The sequence below is a fragment of the Schistocerca nitens genome, unplaced genomic scaffold (assembly GCF_023898315.1).
Source record: "Schistocerca nitens isolate TAMUIC-IGC-003100 unplaced genomic scaffold, iqSchNite1.1 HiC_scaffold_468, whole genome shotgun sequence".
NCBI lineage: Eukaryota > Metazoa > Arthropoda > Insecta > Orthoptera > Acrididae > Schistocerca > Schistocerca nitens.
Window position 1 is genome coordinate 4506258 of NW_026046001.1, and position 23608 is coordinate 4529865.

Sequence of the window (23608 nt, forward strand, 5' to 3'; positions counted from 1 at the left end):
GCATATAAACTTGTACTACTGTAGTAGGCATGGGCTTTGTGTCTATCTTGGCCACAATAATGCGTTCACTATGCTGTTTGTAGTAGCTAACCCGCACTCCTATTTTTTTATTCATTATTAAACCTACTCCTGCATTACCCCTATTTGATTTTGTATTTATAACCCTGTAATCACCTGACCAAAAGTCTTGTTCCTCCTGCCACCGAACTTCACTAATTCCCACTATATCTAACTTTAACCTATCCATTTCCCTTTTCAAATTTTCTAACCTACCTGCCCGATTAAGTGATCTGACATTCCACGCTCCGATCCGTAGAACGCCAGTTTTCTTTCTCCTGATAACGACGTCCTCTTGAGTAGTCCCCGCCCGGAGATCCGAATGGGGGACTATTTTACCTCCGGAATATTTTACCCAAGAGGACGCCATCATCATTTAATCATACAGTAGAGCTGCATGTCCTCGGGAAAAATTACGGCTGTAGTTTCCCCTTGCTTTCAGCCGTTCGCAGTACCAGCACAGCAAGGCCGTTTTGGTTAATGTTACAAGGCCAGATCAGTCAATCATCCAGACTGTTGCCCCTGCAACTACTGAAAAGGCTGCTGCCCCTCTTCAGGAACCACATGTTTGTCTGGCCTCTCAACAGATACCCCTCCGTTGTGGTTGCACCTACGGTACGGCCATCTGCATCGCTGAGGCACGCAAGCCTCCCCACCAACGGCAAGGTCCATGGTTCATGGGGGGGATAATGAAAGGTATCGATATATAATAAAAAGTATCGATATATAATGAAAAGTATCGAAAAGATATAGAAAAGTATCGAAAAGATATCGAAAAGTATCGAAAAGATATCGAAAAGTATCATAAAGATATCGAAAAGTATCGAAAAGATATCGAAAAGTATCGAAAAGATCGAAGAAAAGATATCGAAAAGTATCGATATATCGATAAGTATCGATATATCGAAAAGTATCGATATATCGATAAGTATCGATATATCGATAAGTATCGATATATCGATAAGTATCGATATATCCGATATATCGATAAGTATCGATATATCGAAAAGTATCGATAAATCGATAAGTATCGATATATCGAAAAGTATCGATATATCGAAAAGTATCGATAAATCGAAAAGTATCGATATATCGAAAAAAAATCGATATATCGAAAAGTATCGATATATCGAAAAGTATCGATATATCGATAAGTATCGATAAGATATCGAAAAGTATCGATATATCGAAAAGTATCGATATATCGATAAGTATCGATATATCGATAAGTATCGATAAGTATCGATATATCGATAAGTATCGATATATCGATACGTATCGAAAAGATATCGATAAGTACCGAAAAGATATCGATAAGTACCGAAAAGATATCGAAAAGTACCGAAAAGATATCGAAAAGTATCGAAAAGATATCAAAAAGTATCGAAAAGATATCGAAAAGTATCGAAAAGATATCGAAAAGTATCGAAATGATACCGAAAAGTATCGAAAAGATATCGAAAAGTATCGATATATCGAAAAGTATCGATATATCGATAAGTATCGATATATCGATAAGTATCGATATATCGAAAAGTACCGATATATCGAAAAGTACCGATATATCGATAAGTACCGATATATCGATAAGTATCGATAAGTATCGATATATCTATAAGTATCGATATATCGATAAGTATCGATATATCGATAAGTATCGATATATCGAAAAGTATCGATATATCGAAAAGTATCGATATATCGTAAAGTAACGATATATCGAAAAGTACCGATATATCGAAAAGTACCGAAAAGATATCGAAAATATCGAAAAGATATCGAAAAGTGCCGAAAAGATATCCAAAAGTACCGAAAAGATATCCAAAAGTACCGAAAAGATATCGAAAAGTACCGAAAAGATATCGAAAAGTACCGAAAAGATATCGAAAAGTATCGAAAAGATATCGAAAGGTATCGAAAAGATATCGAAAAGTATCTATATATAATGAAAAGTATCTATATATAATAAAAAGTATCGATATAAAATGAAAAGTATCGATATATAATGAAAAGTATCGAAAAGATATCGATAAGTATCGAAAAGATATCGATAAGTATCGAAAAGATATCGATAAGTATCGAAAAGATATAGATAAGTATCGAAAAGATATCGATAAGTATCGAAAAGATATCGAAAAGTATCGAAAAGACATCGAAAAGTATCGAAAAGATATCGAAAAGATATCGAAAAGTATCGAAAAGATATCGAAAAGTATCTATATATAATGAAAAGTATCTATATATATCGAAAAGTATCTATATATATCGAAAAGTATCTATATATAATGAAAAGTATCGATATATAATTAAAAGTATCGATATATAATGAAAAGTATCGATATATAATGATAAGTATCGATATATAATGATAAGTATCGATATATAAGTACCGAAAAGATATCGAAAAGTACCGAAAAGATATCGAAAAGTACCGAAAAGATATCGAAAAGTATCGAAAAGATATCGAAAAGTATCGAAAAGATATCGAAAAGTATCGATATATCGATAAGTATCGAAAAGATATCGAAAAGTATCGATATATCGATAAGTATCGATATATCGAAAAGTATCGATATATCGAAAAGTATCGATATAACGAAAAGTATCGATATATCGAAAAGTATCGATATATCGATAAGTATCGATATATCGAAAAGTATCGATGTATCGATAAGTATCGATGTATCGATAAGTATCGATGTATCGATAAGTATCGATATATCGATAAGTATCGATATATCGATAAGTATCGATATATCGATAAGTATCGATATATCGAAAAGTATCGATAAATCGTAAAGTATCGATATATCGAAAAGTATCGAAATATCGAAAAGTATCGATGTATCGAAAAGTATCGATGTATCGAAAAGTATCGATGTATCGAAAAGTATCGATATATCGAAAAGTATCGATATATCGAAAAGTATCGATATATCGATAAGTATCGATATATCGATAAGTATCGATATATCGATAAGTACCGAAAAGATATCGAAAAGTACCGAAAAGATATCGAAAAGTACCGGAAAGATATCGAAAAGTACCGAAAAGATATCGAAAAGTACCGAAAAGATATCGAAAAGTACCGAAAAGATATCGAAAAGTACCGAAAAGATATCGAAAAGTACCGAATAGATATCGAAAAGTACCGAAAAGATATCGAAAAGTACCGAAAAGATATCGAAAAGTACCGAAAAGATATCGAAAAGTACCGAAAAGATATCGACAAGTACCGAAAAGATATCGACAAGTACCGAAAAGATATCGACAAGTACCGAAAAGATGTCGACAAGTACCGAAAAGATATCGAAAAGTACCGAAAAGATATCGAAAAGTATCGAAAAGATATCGAAAAGTATCGAAAAGATATCGAAAAGTATCGTAAAGATATCGAAAAGTATCGAAAAGATATCGAAAAGTATCGATGTATCGATAAGTATCGATATATCGATAAGTGTCGATATATCGATAAGTATCGATATATCGAAAAGTATCGATGTATCGAAAAGTATCGATATATCGAAAAGTATCGATATATCGAAAAGTATCGATATATCGATAAGTATCCTAATATCAATAAGTATCGATATATCGATATATCGATAAGTATCGATAAATCGATAAGTATCGATATATCGAAAAGTATCGATATATCGAAAACTATCGATATATCGATAAGTATCGATATATCGAGAAGTATCGATATATCGATAAGTATCGATATATCGAGAAGTATCGATTCATCGAAAAGTATCGATATATCGAAAAGTATCGATATATCGAGAAGTATCGATTTATCGAAAAGTATCAATTAATCGAAAAGTATCGATATATCGAAAAGTATCGATATATCGATAAGTATCGATATATCGATAAGTATCGATATATCGAAAACTATCGATATATCGAAAAGTATCGATCTATCGAAAAGTATCGATATATCGAAAAGTATCGATATATCGAAAAGTATCGATATATCGAAAAGTATCGATAAGATATCGAAAAGTACCGATAAGATATCGAAAAGTACCGAAAAGATATCGAAAAGTATCGATATATATCGAATAGTATCGATATATATCGAAAAGTATTGATATATATCGAAAAGTATCTATATATAAGGAAAAGTATCGATATATAAGGAAAACTATCGATATATAATGAAAAGTATCGATATATAATGAAAAGTATCGATATATAATGATAAGTATGGATATATAATGATAAGTATCGATATATAATGATAAGTATCGATATATAATGATAAGTATCGATATATAAAGATAAGTATCGATATATAATGAAAAGTATCGAAAAGATATCGTAAAGTATCGAAAAGATATCGAAAAGTATCGAAAAAGATATCGAAAAGTATCGAAAAGATATCGAAAAGTATCGAAAAGATATCGAAAAGTATCGATATATCGAAAAGTATCGATATATCGAAAAGTATCGATTTATCGATAAGTATCGATATATCCGATATATCGATAAGTATCGATATATCGAAAACTATCGATATATCGAAAAGTATCGATATATCCATAAGTATTGATATATCGAAAAGTGTCGATGTATCGAAAAGTATCGATATATCGGTAAGTATCGATATATCGAAAAGTATCGATATATCGAAAAGTATCGATATATCGATAAGTATCGATATATCGCAAAGTATCGATATATCGATAAGTATCGATCTATCGAGAAGTATCTAAATTTCGAAAAGTATCGATATATCGATAATGATGGATATATCGAATAGTATCGATATATCGAAAAGTATCGATATATCGATAAGTATCCATATATCAATAAGTATCTATATATCGATATATCGATAAGTATCGATATATCAAAAAGTATCGATATATCGATAAGTATCGATATATCGATAAGTATCGATAAATCGAAAAGTATCGTTATATCGATAAGTATCGAAAAGATATCGAAAAGTATCGAAAAGATCGAAAAGTATCGAAAAGATATCGCAAAGTATCGATATATCGATAAGTATCGACATATCGAAAAGTATCGATATATCGATAAGTATCGATATATCCGATATATCGATAAGTATCGATATATCGAAAAGTATCGATAAATCGATAAGTATCGATATATCGAAAAGTATCGATATATCGAAAAGTATCGATATATCGAAAAGTATCGATATATAGAAAAGTATCGATATATCGAAAAGTATCGATATATCGATAAGTATCGATATATCGAAACGTATCGATATATCGAAACGTATCGAAAAGATATCGATAAGTACCGAAAAGATATCGATAAGTACCGAAAAGATATCGAAAAGTATCGAAAAGATATCAAAAAGTATCGAAAAGATATCGAAAAGTATGCGAGGTGCCGGGGCTAGCAGTGTATTGATGACTAAATTCTATTAGAATCCACATATGTCAATCATGCTCTAAGCCCCCCCTATTCTAACTCCGACTTTTGCTGTGGCACAAGGATAAAAGAAATACGCGAACTGACTCTAATCAACCCTGCTAGTGGAGTAGAAGAGAGTTTGGCACCTGCAATAATTTAATTTGATAAATAAGTTAAATAAACAAAGGTTTCATTAGCATAGTGAGGAATGATAGGGTTGCTCTATTGATTAACAGAAAGAAAGTTCTGTCCAAAATAACAATATGATTTATTAAGATTAAACGGAGAATAGTAAAAGAGACACAGGAAATATAAAACATCAAATTGGCTAAAATTGGAGATTCATACAAACACAGTAAAGGTGAAGTTGTCCCTAACTTAGATCGTGAGGTTTAAGACGAAGTGGTATGTGGAGCCAATTCCTTTCCACTCAAATCTCAAGAGAGACACACAGCTAACCCAATAGTAATTGCTGCTACCCGAAACTGAACAAAGTTAGAAAAGGATGAACAGGCGCGCTCTGCTGAGCTCTGATTATCACCTAGGAAAATCCCTATCTGCCGGTGCTGCGGACGTACATTACCAACAGTCTTCTTATCTCCCAGAACACGATCTGGCGTACCGCAGGCGAGGGCTGGTTGCTCGAACGTCCTCGACCGAAAGGCGACTGCCGACTACCCAGAGCACCCGCACAGGCCGAACACCGAACATTCCCGCCCCCACGACAGTGGCCGTGGTTACGTTCCAATCAGCAACTCGAAAACCGGCGGAAATTCCACTCCATTGCCGGAGCACTACCATTCCACCAATGGAGATTCTTGGCGCCAATTTCTGTGCTGATTTTGCAGAAAGTGCGGGAATTTTCCCGCCACAACTGCGTGGGTACACAAGTCATTCCCACGCCTCGCTGGTAGCCCGCCAGAAAGTGTTTTCGCAAGGTTTCTCTGAAGTAACGGAACCTCTAGCCCAGCCGCTACTTCACACCCCAGCGGGCGTGTCTCTTGACAATGTCGGCGTCTGAAAAGCATTCACTCGACTGCCTCACACACGTCGGCTTAACTCTCTCCTGTTCCACAGAGCCCGCCTGTCACCGGCCCACCCGGGTGACGAGAGACGCTGCGTGGGAAGTACGCGTGTAAAGGAAAAGCAACCCTCCACCGCATGCAACTAGAGAGGAGAATCGTAAGATAGAAATATGAGAGGGGGCTCATGCCACCTCTCATTGCCCCTACGCCATTTTAGATTGTAATTGGTGAGCGGTTGGCTCACTTAGGAGCAAGGTAGTGAGTCAATCGCCCAAGAACAATCTTACAAAGTGACTCCACATACCGCACTCTATAAAAAAGATCATTGCAACTGAAAAATGCAACTCATAGAGGGAGGATTATTTATGATGTAGCCAACTTCACCTTCTTAATATGGAACACTAACACTCACATCACACATCCATACCCAGGGAGCCCCTTCCAAACACCGATTCACGCAGACATTCACGCTCTAAACATGGCCCGGGCATCTGAGCCAAATATGGAGCAGTTTATTCTTTACAATCAGAGTTGGAGTGCTCCGCAATTAAATGCCCAAGATGTTACAACAATTTTAATCATTAAACTAACCTGACCTCACTCACACATGATAATATTTAAGTTAACAATCTCTTTGTGAGTTTTCAGAATCTAGTTACAACCTCCGATTCATTCTGTCTCCCTGCAGCAAGAATAACCTTTACAAAATGTTCCCTGAACTGATGGTCCATTCACAATGACAGTGGTGGTATCTGCTTCAGTTTATGGGGACTTCAGGCACACTGTTAGCATACACACAACAATAAACACAAAATACAAAAAAAAACATGATGTGGAGAACAATACAGTAATCTGTAATAAGAATTACAGTGTAAAACACAAACGCATACAAGGTATAACATACATTACAGAAACAACATAAGAGAAAGAAATTTAAGAAAAACGAAAAAAACAAGGTTCATGGGGCATCAAATTGTGCGTGCACATTGCACAAAGTTCACGACTGTGCTGAGAATGAGGCACTAAATCACATTGTTAGAAATATCCGTGGCACTTCACTGATTCCACTGTACTGACATCACATAAGGCTAAACGTCGGTTGTAGTTGCTACGTTGTGGCAACAGCAATCGGGAGTTCTGGAGTGTCTGCAGTACGCTGTTGAGATTGTAGTCAGACCCACGCATATGATCACGGCCGTATGGTAGGAAGACACAGTGATAGGCTCTCCTCACGTCGATTAATTGTCTCTGAGGTCTACTCGTTGGGATACATCACAAGTCTAGGTCTCTTCTCTCGCTGGACAGAACTTTACGTTTCCCAATATTGCAGTTCGACGAGGGATGATGGCACGTGGAGTGACTCCACAAGTGTGTGGGGTCATCCATACAGGATCGAACTAGGAGCGACTATTGTTAAAAACTGCTCTCTAATAGAGAGGAGAAGTAAGACATGAGACCATACATTTGTTAGTGTGGCACGATACTGCTTTGTGTATGCAGATCGGCCAATGCTAGTGAGTTGTAAAAACCCAAACAGGTGAGTATAGAGCGTCCCTTTCTGTCCTGAGGCACATGAGGCGCAGGTTCTGACACGATATGTGATCTTCTTCGTGTACTCACGACAACGTGGTCTGCCGCAGGGAATCCCTCCAAGCGGCTGCCGCGTCCGGAGAGCTAGCAGGCTGTCGCGTGTCAGGGTCAACGGCCAGCCCCACTTTCGCTTGTGGCGGGGCGAGGGTCCCGTGTAATCCCTCAGGTAAGCAGCCGGGTGACTGTCAGCGTGTAGGACGGGACGCTCGCCCTTTAGCAGGTAGCCGAAGACCTCTTGTTTTTGCGCTGGCTGGCCTCTGCATTGCCACGTTCCTCGTCATCTGTACAATTCTTACAAAAGTCTTATGCCTAACTTTTTCCCATGACCTTCTATGTTATAATAAATTTACCTAATGAAACATTGATGGTCTGTCATTTCAGACACTCTTATTTTACTTTTATAGTTATTAATCTATGGCAATCATTATAACATCTAATCTAGACATGGAAATAATTTATTTTGATATACGTGTAGAGACCGATCTCAGTAAGTACATGGTGTGTGATAACTGATGCTTTGTAATGGATGAACAACTAAATGTGCGGGCCCGCACTAATATTACTATTAATTATATAGATCGACAGTAGACATGCTACAAGAATTAACTACCATATCCCAACGATCTACATTCTACGTCTTTTAATTAAATTATGTTGTTATGCAGGTCTAAGTTTTACTGTGCTATAAAGAACATGCTACTACGCTACTTTCGCTCGCCCGTCGTCCCTCCATCTCGGGTCTGTGGTTTGGTGACCTGAAAAATAGCAACTCAACAGGCGCGCGCCACACTTGTGGTAGAAAACCCCCACAATATTAATCTAGTTATTGTTAAATCCTACAGTTTAACTTATCCTAGTATCGTACTTTCCCTTTTATTTATTTATTTATTTATTTTATTTATTTATTTATTTATTTATTTATTTTTTTATTTACCTTATACAATACCCTTACATAGTTCCTGTTACGCTGAGATGTCTTGCTGCTCGCCGCTATTGACGACAGTGATGTGCGCGCCGTACGACATGACCTCCGAGTTTTCATTACGCCTCACTGAAACTCCAGAGACTGGGTTAGCCATGGCTATACACGACAATAAATTTATAGTTGCAACTTCCTTCTCTATGTGAAGCGGTTTTCGCGATCGAAGTACACCTTTCCAGAAGCAATGTAATATGACCAAGCCAGGACTGGTTCCTGTTGAGGATTCAGACACCCAACACACGCCAGCTACACAGTATGTCACGAATATCCAAGTACAATTCCTTGGTGATTCATCTGTGACAAAAACGAGCAGCACGCTAAATCCCCAACCAGCACATTAGCATGGTAGGCTTTTATGCCCTCATTTCTCTCGTCTAGGGCACCATTAGAGTCAAATGCTCACAGGTTCACCCCGACTTGCAAGACAACGATACCGGCGCAGCTCTGCAAAAACTATACTGCCCATATTCACCCTCGAAATCGCGCAATATACCACAATCGTGCAGTGCACTGACGCTTGCCTGCAAGCATTGGTATGAACGTCTCACGAACTGGTTGTGGCCGCTATGGAGCGTATCACGACCTCTCAGAACGCTTCTAAGAGCACGTTCTTGTATGCGCCCGTTTGTGCGACGTCTCGTCACTCATCCTTATCCCTTAACATGGACACCAGATAGGAAAGGACAAAAACATTGCTCATGAAAAGGTAGTGTCTCCTACTCCATCGACATTGGAGATCGCAAACATAAACAAAAAGAGGATAGCAGCAGTAAATTCTTATGCAAGACAACGCAGCGTGTTAACACTTTAGCAATCTTAATCTATTAATGCAACGGTTATTGTTCCCCGAAAAAAGGTTCATATCTTTGCCTATTCTACTATGTACATTTCTTACACTACTACTATTCTACGAACTCCTTTGTGTGAGAGAAGTGGTGGAGTCCTATGGACTAGCGTCAATCCCTTCTTAGACTCCCCCTCCTCTGACGTGCATTAGGATTTGGAGGTCTAATTTCAATCTCCTGGTTCTCCTGTTGTCCTTGATTTCGCTCCCTCCAATTACGGTCGCTTTGCCGTTCGTCATTCCTCCTGTCCCAGATTGCTTGTCTGGATTGACCCTGTTCCCTGACGTTCTGGTTTCCGTGTCTCTGGTTTCCATAACCTTGAATAGCGTAACCTTGATCTCGGTAACCCTGGTTTCCTAACTGACCAGTGCGATTATGCGATCTGTTGTCGTCTTCCCTTGCTGGCCCGTGGTATTTGTTATTTTGCGCCTTCTTCCTGTCCTTTGCGTCTTGTTTATCGAAGACTACTTCGAGTTCGCGCAGTAGACTCTTGAATGCATCTATGTCAGATCCACACTTCCCGACAAGTGTCTGTTGATACCTAACTGGCAATTTCGAAAAGCAAAATTTAATAATTTCTCCGTTGCTGTATGGACTATCTAAAAACTGATTCTTCTTGAGTAAGTCATCAAAAAAATTTGGTTGCGCTCTTATGCCCGGACACTTCCAGTTCAGGACAAAATATTATTTCCTCTTTAATCCTGTCTTGCGTTTCCTTTGACCAGTAGGTCCGCAGGAATGCACCAACAAATTCCTGATAAGTCCGACACGTCGCTGCCACGCCCCGCATCTTTTCCGCGGCTTGGCCTTCGATGTGTCCACACATGAATTCTAATTTGGCCTGGGTTGGCCATGACGACGGTAATGAATTAGTAAATTGCATCACCCAGCTCTTCGGATGCATCGAAAAGTATCGATATATATCGAATAGTATCGATATATATCGAAAAGTATCGATATATATCGAAAAGTATCTATATATATAAGGAAAAGTATCGATATATAATGAAAAGTATCGATATATAATGAAAAGTATCGATATATAATGATAAGTATGGATATATAATGATAAGTATCGATATATAATGATAAGTATCGATATATAATGATAAGTATCGATATATAATGATAAGTATCGATATATAATGAAAGGTATCGATATATAATAAAAAGTATCGATATATAATGAATAGTATCGAAAAGATATCGAAAAGTATCGAAAAGTATCGAAAAGATATCGAAAAGTATCGAAAAGATCGAAGAAAAGATATCGAAAAGTATCGATATATCGAAAAGTATCGATATATCGAAAAGTATCGATATATCGAAAAGTATCGATATATCGAAAAGTATCGATATATCGATAAGTACCGATATATCGAAAAGTATCGATATATCGAAAAGTATCGATATATCGAAAAGTATCGATATATCGATAGGTATCGATATATCGATAGGTATCGATATATCGATACTTTTCGATATATCGATAAGTATCGATATATCGATAAGTATCGATATATTGATAAGTATCGATATATCGCAAAGTATCGATATATCGATAAGTATCGATATATCGATAAGTATCGATATATCGATAAGTACAGAAAAGATATCGAAAAGTACCGAAAATATATCGAAAAGTACCGGAAAGATATCGAAAAGTACCGAAAAGATATCGAAAAGTACAGAAAAGATATCGAAAAGTACCGGAAAGATATCGAAAAGTACCGAAAATATATCGAAAAGTACCGAAAAGATATCGAAAAGTACCGAAAAGATATCGAAAAGTACCGAAAAGATATCGACAAAGATATCGAAAAGTACCGAAAAGATATCGACAAGTACCGAAAAGATATCGACAAGTACCGAAAAGATATCGAAAAGTATCGAAAAGATATCGAAAAGTATCGAAAAGATATCGAAAAGTATCGTAAAGATATCGAAAAGTATCGAAAAGATATCGAAAAGTATCGATATATCGATAAGTATCGATATATCGATAAGTATCCATATATCAATAAGTATCCATATATCGATATATCGATAAGTATCGATATTTCGAAAAGTATCGATACATCGATAAGTATCGATATATCGATAAGTATCGATATATCGATAAGTATCGATATATCGAAAAGTATCGATACATCGATAAGTATCGATATATCGATAAGTATCGATATATCGATAAGTATCGATATATCGATAAGTATCAATATATCTAAAAGTATCGTTATATCGATAAGTATCGAAAAGATATCGAAAAGTATCGAAAAGATCGAAAAGTATCGAAAAGATATCGCAAAGTATCGATATATCGTTAAGTATCGACATATCGAAAATTATCGATATATCGATAAGTATCGATATATCCGATATATTGATAAGTATCGATATATCGAAAAGTATCGATAAATCGATAAGTATCGATAAATCGATAAGTATCGATAAGATATCGAAAAGTACCGAAAAGATATCGAAAAGTACCGAAAAGATATCGAAACGTATCGAAAAGATATCGAAACGTATCGAAAAGATATCGAAAAGTATCGATATATCGAAAAGTATCGATATATCGATAAGTATCGATAGATCGAAAAGTATCGATATATCGAAAAGTATCGATATATCGAAAAGTATCGATATATCGAAAAGTATCGATATATCGATAAGTATCGATAAGATATCGAAAAGTACCGAAAAGATATCGAAAAGTACCGATAAGATATCGAAACGTATCGAAAAGATATCGAAAAGTATCGATATATATCGAATAGTATCGATACATATCGAAAAGTATCGATATATATCGAAAAGTATCTATATATATAAGGAAAAGTATCGATATATAATGAAAAGTATCGATATATAATGAAAAGTATCGATATATAATGAAAAGTATCGATATATAATGATAAGTATGGATATATAATGATAAGTATCGATATAAAATGATAAGTATCGATATATAATGATAAGTATCGATATATAATGATAAGTATCGATATATAATGAAAGGTATCGATATATAATAAAAAGTATCGATATATAATGAATAGTATCGAAAAGATATCGAAAAGTATCGAAAAGATATCGAAAAGTATCGAAAAGATCGAAGAAAAGATATCGATAAGTATCGATATATCGATTAGTATCGATATATCGATAAGTATCGATATATCGAGAAGTATCGATATATCGAAAAGTATCGATATATCGAAAAGTATCGATATAACGAAAAAAATCAATATATCGAAAAGTATCGATATATCGAAAAGAATCGATATATCGATAAGTATCGATAAGATATCGAAAAGTATCGATATATCGAAAAGTATCGATATATCGATAAGTATCGATATATCGATACGTATCGAAAAGATATCGATAAGTACCGAAAAGATATCGATAAGTACCGAAAAGATATCGAAAAGTACCGAAAAGATATCGAAAAGTATCGAAAAGATATCAAAAAGTATCGAAAAGATATCGAAAAGTATCGAAAAGATATCGAAAAGTATCGAAATGATATCGAAAAGTATCGAAAAGATATCGAAAAGTATCGATATATCGAAAAGTATCGATATATCGATAAGTATCGATATATCGAAAAGTACCGATATATCGAAAACTACCGATATATCGATAAGTACCGATATATCGATAAGTATCGATAAGTATCGATATATCGATAAGTATCGATATATCGATAAGTATCGATATATCGATAAGTATCGATATATCGAAAAGTATCGATATATCGTAAAGTATCGATATATCGAAAAGTACCGATATATCGAAAAGTACCGAAAAGATATCGAAAAGTACTGAAAAGATATCGAAAAGTACCGAAAAGATATCGAAAAGTATCGAAAAGATATCGAAAACTATCGAAAAGATATCGAAAAGTATCGAAAAGATATCGAAAAGTATCTATATATAATGAAAAGTACCTATATATAATAAAAAGTATCGATATATAATGAAAAGTATCGATATATAATGAAAAGTATCGAAAAGATATCGATAAGTATCGAAAAGATATCGATAAGTAACGAAAATATATCGATAAGTATCGAAAAGATATAGATAAGTATCGAAAAGATATCGATAAGTATCGAAAAGATATCGAAAAGTATCGAAAAGACATCGAAAAGTATCGAAAAGATATCGAAAAGTATCGAAAAGATATCGAAAAGTATCTATATATATCGAAAAGTATCTATATATATCGAAAAGTATCTATATATAATGAAAAGTATCGATATATAATTAAAAGTATCGATATATAATGAAAAGTATCGATATATAATGATAAGTATCGATATATAATGATAAGTATCGATATATAAGTACCGAAAAGATATCGAAAAGTACCGAAAAGATATCGAAAAGTACCGAAAAGATATCGAAAAGAACCGGAAAGATATCGAAAAGTACCGAAAAGATATCGAAAAGTACCGAAAAGATATCGAAAAGTACCGAAAAGATATCGAAAAGTACCGAAAAGATTTCGAAAAGTACCGAAAAGATTTCGAAAAGTACCGAAAAGATATCGAAAAGTACCGAAAAGTTATCGAAAAGTACCGAAAAGATATCGACAAGTACCGAAAAGATATCGACAAGTACCGAAAAGATATCGAAAAGTACCGAAAAGATATCGAAAAGTACCGAAAAGATATCGAAAAGTACCGAAAAGATTTCGAAAATTACCGAAAAGATATCGAAAAGTATCGAAAAGATATCGAAAAGTATCGAAAAGATATCGAAAAGTATCGTAAAGATATCGAAAAGTATCGAAAAGATATCGAAAAGTATCGATGTATAGATAAGTATCGATATATCGATAAGTATCGATATATCGATAAGTATCGATATATCGAAAAGTATCGATATATCGAAAAGTATCGATATATCGATAAGTATCGATATATCGAGAAGTATCGATTTATCGAAAAGTATCGATATATCGAAAAGTATCGATATATCGAGAAGTATCGATTTATCGAAAAGTATCGATATATAGAAAAGTATCGATATATCGAAAAGTATCGATATATCCGATATATCGATAAGTATCGATATATCGAAAACTATCGATATATCGAAAAGTATCGATATATCGAAAAGTATCGATATATCGAAAAGTATCGATATATCGATAAGTATCGATATATCGATAAGTATCGATAAGATATCGAAAAGTACCGATAAGATATCGAAAAGTACCGAAAAGATATCGAAAAGTATCGATATATATCGAATAGTATCGATATATATCGAAAAGTATTGATATATATCGAAAAGTATCTATATATAAGGAAAAGTATCGATATATAAGGAAAACTATCGATATATAATGAAAAGTATCGATATATAATGAAAAGTATCGATACATAATGATAAGTATCGATATATAATGATAAGTATCGATATATAATGATAAGTATCGATATATAATGATAAGTATCGATATATAAAGATAAGTATCGATATATAATAAATTGTATCGATATATAATGAAAAGTATCGAAAAGATATCGAAAAGTATCGAAAAGATATCGAAAAGTATCGAAAAGATATCGAAAAGTATCATAAAGATCGAAAAGTATCGAAAAGATATCGAAAAGTATCGATATATCGAAAAGTATCGATATATCGAAAAGTATCGATATATCGATAAGTATCGATATATCCGATATATCGATAAGTATCGATATATCGAAAACTATCGATATATCGAAAAGTATTGATATATCGAAAAGTATCGATATACCGAAAAGTATCGATATATCGAAAAGTATCGATATATCGATAAGTATCGATATGTCGATAAGTATCGATATATCGCAAAGTATCGATATATCGATAAGTATCGATACATCGATAAGTATCGATATATCGATAAGTATCGATATATCGATAAGTATAGAAAAGGTATCGAAAAGTACCGAAATGATATCGAAAAGTACCGGAAAGATATCGAAAAGTACCGAAAAGATATCGAAAAGTACCGAAAAGATGGTTATCACATTTAGCATTCAACCGCGATTTTTTATATATATTTTAACAACGCGTTTCGAGAGACAATGCTCTCATCATCAGGTTGTAAAATCTATGTCGCGAAATTAAACGTACTAAAAATACAAAATACCATCACCAATAGTTGGTGGGTCCATAAAGTAAAAAAGAATTAAAAGTATATTGGACTGTGGGTCCTCGTCTTGTTAAAATATATATAAAAAATCGCGGTTGAATGCTAAATGTGATAACCAGTATAACGACAACTGCTACCTCGACTCCATAATGGATTATATCATATCGAAAAGATATCGAAAAGTATCGAAAAGATATCGAAAAGTATCGAAATGATATCGAAAAGTATCGAAAAGATATCGAAATGTATCGATATATCGAATAGTATCGATATATCGAATAGTATCATTATATCGATAAGTATCGATATATCGAAAAGTACCGATATATCGAAAAGTACCGATATATCGATAAGTATCGATATATCGATAAGTATCGATAAGTATCGATATACCGATAAGTATCGATATATCGATAAGTATCGATATATCGATAAGTATCGATATATCGATAAGTATCGATATGTCGATAAGTATCGATATATCGATAAGTATCGATATATCGAAAAGTATCGATATATCGAAAAGTATCGATATATCGTAAAGAATCGATATATCGTAAAGTATCGATATATCGAAAAGTACCGATATATCGAAAAGTACCGAAAAGATATCGAAAAGTATCGAAAAGATATCGAAAAGTACCAAAAAGATATCGAAAAGTACCGAAAAGATATCCAAAAGTACCGAAAAGATATCGAAAAGTACCGAAAAGATATCGAAAAGTACCGAAAAGATATCGAAAAGTACCGAAAAATTTTTGAAAAGTATCGAAAAGATATCGAAAAGTATCGAAAAGATATCGAAAAGTATCGTAAAGATATCGAAAAGTATCGAAAAGATATCGAAAAGTATCGATGTATCGATAAGTATCGATATATCGATAAGTATCGATATATCGATAAGTATCGATATATCGAAAAGTATCGATATATCGAAAAGTATCGATATATCCATAAGTATCGATATATCGAGAAGTATCGATTTATCGAAAAGTATCGATATATCGAAAAGTATCGATATATCGAGAAGTATCGATTTATCGAAAAGTATCGATATATAGAAAAGTATCGATATATCGAAAAGTATCGATATATCCGATATATCGATAAGTATCGATGTATCGAAAACTATCGATATATCGAAAAGTATCGATATATCGAAAAGTATCGATATATCGAAAAGTATTGATATATCGATAAGTATCGATATATCGATAAGTATCGATAAGATATCGAAAAGTACCGATAAGATATCGAAAAGTACCGAAAAGATATCGAAAAGTATCGATATATATCGAATAGTATCGATATATATCTAAAAGTATTGATATATATCGAAAAGTATCTATATATAAGGAAAAGTATCGATATATAAGGAAAACTATCGATATATAATGAAAAGTATCGATATATAATGAAAAGTATCGATATATAATGATAAGTATGGATATATAATGATAAGTATCGATATATAATGATAAGTATCGATATATAATGATAAGTATCGATATATAAAGATAAGTATCGATATATAATAAAATGTATCGATATATAATGAAAAGTATCGAAAAGATATCGAAAAGTATCGAAAAGATATCGAAAAGTATCGAAAAGATATCGAAAAGTATCATAAAGATCGAAAAGTATCGAAAAGATATCGAAAAGTATCGATATATCGAAAAGTATCGATATATCGAAAAGTATCGATATATCGATAAGTATCGATATATCCGATATATCGATAAGTATCGACATATCGAAAACTATCGATATATCGAAAAGTATTGATATATCGAAAAGTATCGATATACCGAAAAGTATCGATATATCGAAAAGTATCGATATATCGATAAGTATCGATATATCGATAAGTATCGATATATCGCAAAGTATCGATATATCGATAAGTATCGATACATCGATAAGTATCGATATATCGATAAGTATCGATATATCGATAAGTATAGAAAAGGTATCGAAAAGTACCGAAAAGATATCGAAAAGTACCGGAAAGATATCGAAAAGTACCGAAAAGATATCGAAAAGTACCGAAAAGATATCGAAAAGTACCGAAAAGATATGGAAAAGTATCGAAAAGATATCGAAAAGTATCGAAAAGATATCGAAAAGTATCGAAATGATATCGAAAAGTATCGAAAAGATATCGAAATGTATCGATATATCGAATAGTATCGATATATCGAATAGTATCATTATATCGATAAGTATCGATATATCGAAAAGTACCGATATATCGAAAAGTACCGATATATAGATAAGTATCGATGTATCGATAAGTATCGATAATATCGATATACCGATAAGTATCGATATATCGATAAGTATCGATATATCGATAAGTATCGATATGTCGATAAGTATCGATATATCGATAAGTATCGATATATCGAAAAGTATCGATATATCGAAAAGTATCGATATATCGTAAAGAATCGATATATCGTAAAGTATCGATATATCGAAAAGTACCGATATATCGAAAAGTACCGAAAAGATATCGAAAAGTATCGAAAAGATATCGAAAAGTACCGAAAAGATATCGAAAAGTACCGAAAAGATATCCAAAAGTACCGAAAAGATATCGAAAAGTACCGAAAAGATATCGAAAAGTACCGAAAAGATATCGAAAAGTACCGAAAAATTTTCGAAAAGTATCGAAAAGATATCGATAAGTATCGAAAAGATATCGATAAGTATTTATATATAATGAAAAGTATCTATATATAATAAAAAGTATCGATATATAATGAAAAGTATCGATATATAATGAAAAGTATCGAAAAGATATCGATAAGTATCGAAAAGATATCGATAAGTATCGAAAAGATATCGAGAAGTATCCAAAAGATATCGATAAGTATCGAAATTTTATAGATAAGTATCGAAAAGATATCGAAAAGTATCGAAAAGATATCGAAAAGTATCGAAAAGACATCGAAAAGTATCGAAAAGATATCGAAAAGATATCGAAAAGTATCGAAAAGATATCGAAAAGTATCGAAAAGATATCGAAAAGTACCGAAAAAATATCGAAAAATATCGATATATCGAAAAGTATCGATATATCGAAAAGTATCGATATATCGATAAGTATCGATATATCGAAAAGTATCGATGTATCGAAAAGTATCGATATATCGATAAGTATCGATACATCGAAAAGTATCGATATATCGATAAGTATCGATATATCGAAAAGTATCGATGTATCGAATAGTATCGATATATCGATAAGTATCGATATATCGAAAAGTATCGATATATCGAAAAATATCGATGTATCGAAAAGTATCGATATATCGATAAGTATCGATCTATCGAAAAGTATCGATATATCGAAAAGTATCGATATATCTAATAGTATCGATATATCAAGAAGTATCGATATATCGAAAAGTATCGATATATCGAAAAGTATCGATATATCGAAAAGAATCGATAAATCGATAAATATCGATATATCGAAAAGTACCGAAAAGATATCGATAAGTACCGAAAAGATATCGATAAGTACCGAAAAGATATCGATAAGTACCGAAAAGATATCTAAAAGTACCGAAAAGATATCTAAAAGTACCGAAAAAATATCGAAAAGTACCGAAAAGATATCGAAAAGTACCGAGAAGATATCGAAAAGTACCGAAAAGATATCGAAAAGTATCGAAAAGATATCGAAAAGTATCGAAAAGATATCGAATAGTATCGATATATATCGAAAAGCATCGATATATATCGAAAAGTATCTATATATAAGGAAAAGTATCGATATATAAGGAAAAGTATCGATATATAATGAAAAGTATCGATATATAATGAAAAGTATCGAATATAATGAAAAGTATCGAAAAGATATCGAAAAGTATCGAAAAGATATCAAAAAGTATCGAAAAGATATCGAAAAGTATCGAAAAGATATCGAAAAGTATCGATATGTCGATAAGTATCGATATATCGATAAGTATCGACTTATCGATAAGTATCGATATATCGATAAGTATCGACATATCGATAAGTATCGATATATCGATAAGTATCGATGTATCGAAAAGTATCGATATATCGATAAGTATCGATATATCGAAAAGTATCAATATATCAATATCGATGTATTGAAAAATATCGATATATTGATAAGTATCGATATATCGAAAAGTATCGATATATCGATAAGTATCCATATATCGATAAGTATCGATATATCGAGAAGTATCGAAATATCGAAAAGTATCGATATATCGATAAGTATGGATATATCGAATAGTATCGATATATCGAAAAGTATCGATATATCGATAAGTATCCATATATCGATAAGTATCTATATATCGATATATCGATAAGTATCGATATATCGATAAGTATCGATATATCGATAAGTACCGATATATCGATAAGTATCGATAAGTATCCATATATCGATAAGTATCGATATATCGATAAGTATCGATATATCGATAAGTATCGATATATCGATAAGTATCGATATATCGAAAAGTATCGATCTATCGAAAAGTATCGATATATCGTAAGGTATCGATATATCGAAAAGTACCGATATATCGAAAAGTACCGAAAAGATATCGAAAAGTATCGAAAAGATATCGAAAAGTGCCGAAAAGATATCCAAAAGTACCGAAAAGATATCCAAAAGTACCGAAAAGATATCGAAAAGTACCGAAAAGATATCGAAAAGTACCGAAAAGATATCGAAAAGTACCAAAAGATATCGAAAAGTATCGAAAAGATATCGAAAAGTATCGATATATCGATAAGTATCGATATATCGATAAGTATCGATATATCGAAAAGTATCGATATATCGAAAAGTATCGATATATCGATAAGTATCGATATATCGAAAAGTATCGATATATCGAAAAGTATCGATATATCGATAAGTATCGATATATCGATAAGTATCGTTATATCGATAAGAGTCGATAAGTATCGATATATCGATAAGTATCGATATATCGATAAGTATCGATATATCGATAAGTATCGATATATCGATAAGTGTCGATATATCGATAAGTATCGATATATCGATAAGTATCGATGTATCGATAAGTATCGATATATCGAAAAGTATCGATATATCGAAAAGTATCGATATATCGAAAAGTATCGATATATCGAAAAGTATCGATATATCGAATAGTATCGATTTATCGAAAAGTACCGATATATCGATAAGTACTGATATATCGAAAAGTACCGAAAAGATATCGAAAAGAATCGAAAAGATATAAAAGTATCGAAAAGATATCGAAAAGTATCTATATATAATGAAAAGTATCTATATATAATAAAAAGTATCGATATATAATGAAAAGTATCGATATATAATGAAAAGTATCGAAAAGATATCGATAAGTATCGAAAAGATATCGATAAGTAACAAAAAGATATCGATAAGTATCGAAAAGATATAGATAAGTATCGAAAAGATATCGATAAGTATCGAAAAGATATCGAAAAGTATCGAAAAGTATCGAAAAGTATCGAAAAGATATCGAAAAGATATCGAAAAGTATCGAAAAGATATCGAAAAGTATCTATATATATCGAAAAGTATCTATATATATCGAAAAGTATCTATATATATCGAAAAGTATCTATATATAATGAAAAGTATCGATATATAATTAAAAGTATCGATATATAATGAAAAGTATCGATATATAATGATAAGTATCGATATATAATGATAAGTATCGTAATATAAGTACCGAAAAGATATCGAAAAGTACCGAAAAGATATCGAAAAGTACCGAAAAGATATCGAAAAGAACCGGAAAGATATCGAAAAGTACCGAAAAGATATCGAAAAGTACCGAAAAGATATCGAAAAGTACCGAAAAGATATCGAAAAGTACCGAAAAGATTTCGAAAAGTACCGAAAAGTTATCGAAAAGTACCGAAAAGATATCGACAAGTACCGAAAAGATATCGACAAGTACCGAAAAGATATCGACAAGTACCGAAAAGATATCGACAAGTACCGAAAAGATATCGAAAAGTATCGAAAAGATATCGAAAAGTATCGAAAAGATATCGAAAAGTATCGTAAAGATATCGAAAAGTATCGAAAAGATATCGAAAAGTATCGCTGTATCGATAAGTATCGATATATCGATAAGTATCGATATATCGATAAGTATCGATATATCGAAAAGTATCGATATATATTAAAAGTATCGATATATCGATAAGTATCGATATATCGAGAAGTATCGATTTATCGAAAAGTATCGATATATCGAAAAGTATCGTTATATCGAGAAGTATCGATTTATCGAAAAGTATCGATATATAGAAAAGTATCGATATATCGAAAAGTATCGATATATCCGATATATCGATAAGTATCGATATATCGAAAAGTATCGATATATCGAAAAGTATCGATATATCGAAAAGTATCGATATATCGATAAGTATCGATATATCGATAAGTATCGATAAGATATCGAAAAGTACCGATAAGATATCGAAAAGTACCGAAAAGATATCGAAAAGTATCGATATATATCGAATAGTATCGATATATATCGAAAAGTATTGATATATATCGAAAAGTATCTATATATAAGGAAAAGTATCGATATATAAGGAAAACTATCGATATATAATGAAAAGTATCGATATATAATGAAAAGTATCGATATATAATGATAAGTATCGATATATAATGATAAGTATCGATATATAATGATAAGTATCGATATATAATGATAAGTATCGATATATAAAGATAAGTATCGATATATAATAAAATGTATCGATATATAATGAAAAGTATCGAAAAGATATCGAAAAGTATCGAAAAGATATCGAAAAGTATCGAAAAGATCGAAAAGTATCGAAAAGATATCGAAAAGTATCGATATATCGAAAAGTATCGATATATCGAAAAGTATCGATATATCGATAAGTATCGATATATCCGATATATCGATAAGTATCGATACATCGAAAACTATCGATATATCGAAAAGTATTGATATATCGAAAAGTATCGATATACCGAAAAGTATCGATATATCGAAAAGTATCGATATATCGATAAGTATCGATATATCGATAAGTATCGATATATCGCAAAGTATCGATATATCGATAAGTATCGATATATCGCAAAGTATCGATATATCGATAAGTATCGATACATCGATAAGTATCGATATATCGATAAGTATCGATATATCGATAAGTATAGAAAAGGTATCGAAAAGTACCGAAAAGATATCGAAAAGTACCGGAAAGATATCGAAAAGTACCGAAAAGATATCGAAAAGTACCGAAAAGATATCGAAAAGTACCGAAAAGATATCGAAAAGTATCGAAAAGATGGTTATCACATTTAGCATTCAACCGCGATTTTTTATATATATTTTAACAACGCGTTTCGAGAGACAATGCTCTCATCATCAGGTTGTAAAATCTATGTCGCGAAATTAAACGTACTAAAAAGACAAAATACCATCACCAATAGTTGGTGGGTCCATAAAGTAAAAAAGAATTA

General features: G+C 32.5%; 2 protein-coding genes across 2 annotated transcripts; both read left to right on the forward strand.

Annotated features, from left to right (window-relative positions):
- The first annotated feature begins 1487 nt into the window (after positions 1 to 1487).
- LOC126232248 (structural maintenance of chromosomes protein 2-like) lies at positions 1488 to 15940 on the forward strand. Its single transcript, XM_049942539.1, has 11 exons — positions 1488 to 1500; positions 1749 to 2009; positions 2051 to 2269; positions 3070 to 3496; positions 11093 to 11176; positions 11507 to 11949; positions 13284 to 13461; positions 13738 to 13831; positions 13976 to 14180; positions 14242 to 14752; positions 15835 to 15940. The coding sequence occupies exons 1-11, from the start codon at positions 1488 to 1490 to the stop codon at positions 15938 to 15940; spliced, it is 2541 nt and encodes an 846-aa protein (XP_049798496.1).
- Positions 15941 to 16208: 268 nt separating this feature from the next.
- LOC126232249 (repetitive organellar protein-like) lies at positions 16209 to 23450 on the forward strand. The gene is made up of 11 exons (XM_049942540.1): positions 16209 to 16262; positions 16604 to 16887; positions 18032 to 18188; positions 18511 to 18793; positions 18835 to 19134; positions 19855 to 19981; positions 20679 to 20793; positions 21500 to 21694; positions 21810 to 22165; positions 22883 to 23017; positions 23303 to 23450. Exons 1-11 carry the CDS (start codon positions 16209 to 16211, stop codon positions 23448 to 23450), a joined length of 2154 nt encoding a protein of 717 aa, XP_049798497.1.
- The last annotated feature ends 158 nt before the right edge of the window (positions 23451 to 23608 follow it).

Bases quoted from the DNA above. Each gene is read 5' to 3' on its own strand.
- LOC126232248 (XM_049942539.1), top strand. The intron at 3,497-11,092 runs GTATCGATATAT...TATAATGAATAG, and splicing joins AAGTATCGATGTATCGATAA to TATCGAAAAGATATCGAAAA. The intron at 14,181-14,241 runs GTATCGATATAT...TATAATGATAAG, and splicing joins GTATCGATATATAATTAAAA to TATCGATATATAAGTACCGA.
- LOC126232249 (XM_049942540.1), top strand. From the start codon at position 16,209: ATGGATTATATCATATCGAAAAGATATCGAAAAGTATCGAAAAGATAT. The intron at 18,189-18,510 runs GTATCGAAATGA...TATATCGTAAAG, and splicing joins TATCGAAAAGATATCGAAAA to AATCGATATATCGTAAAGTA. The intron at 19,135-19,854 runs GTATCGATATAT...TCGATATATAAG, and splicing joins AAATATCGATATATCGAAAA to GAAAAGTATCGATATATAAT.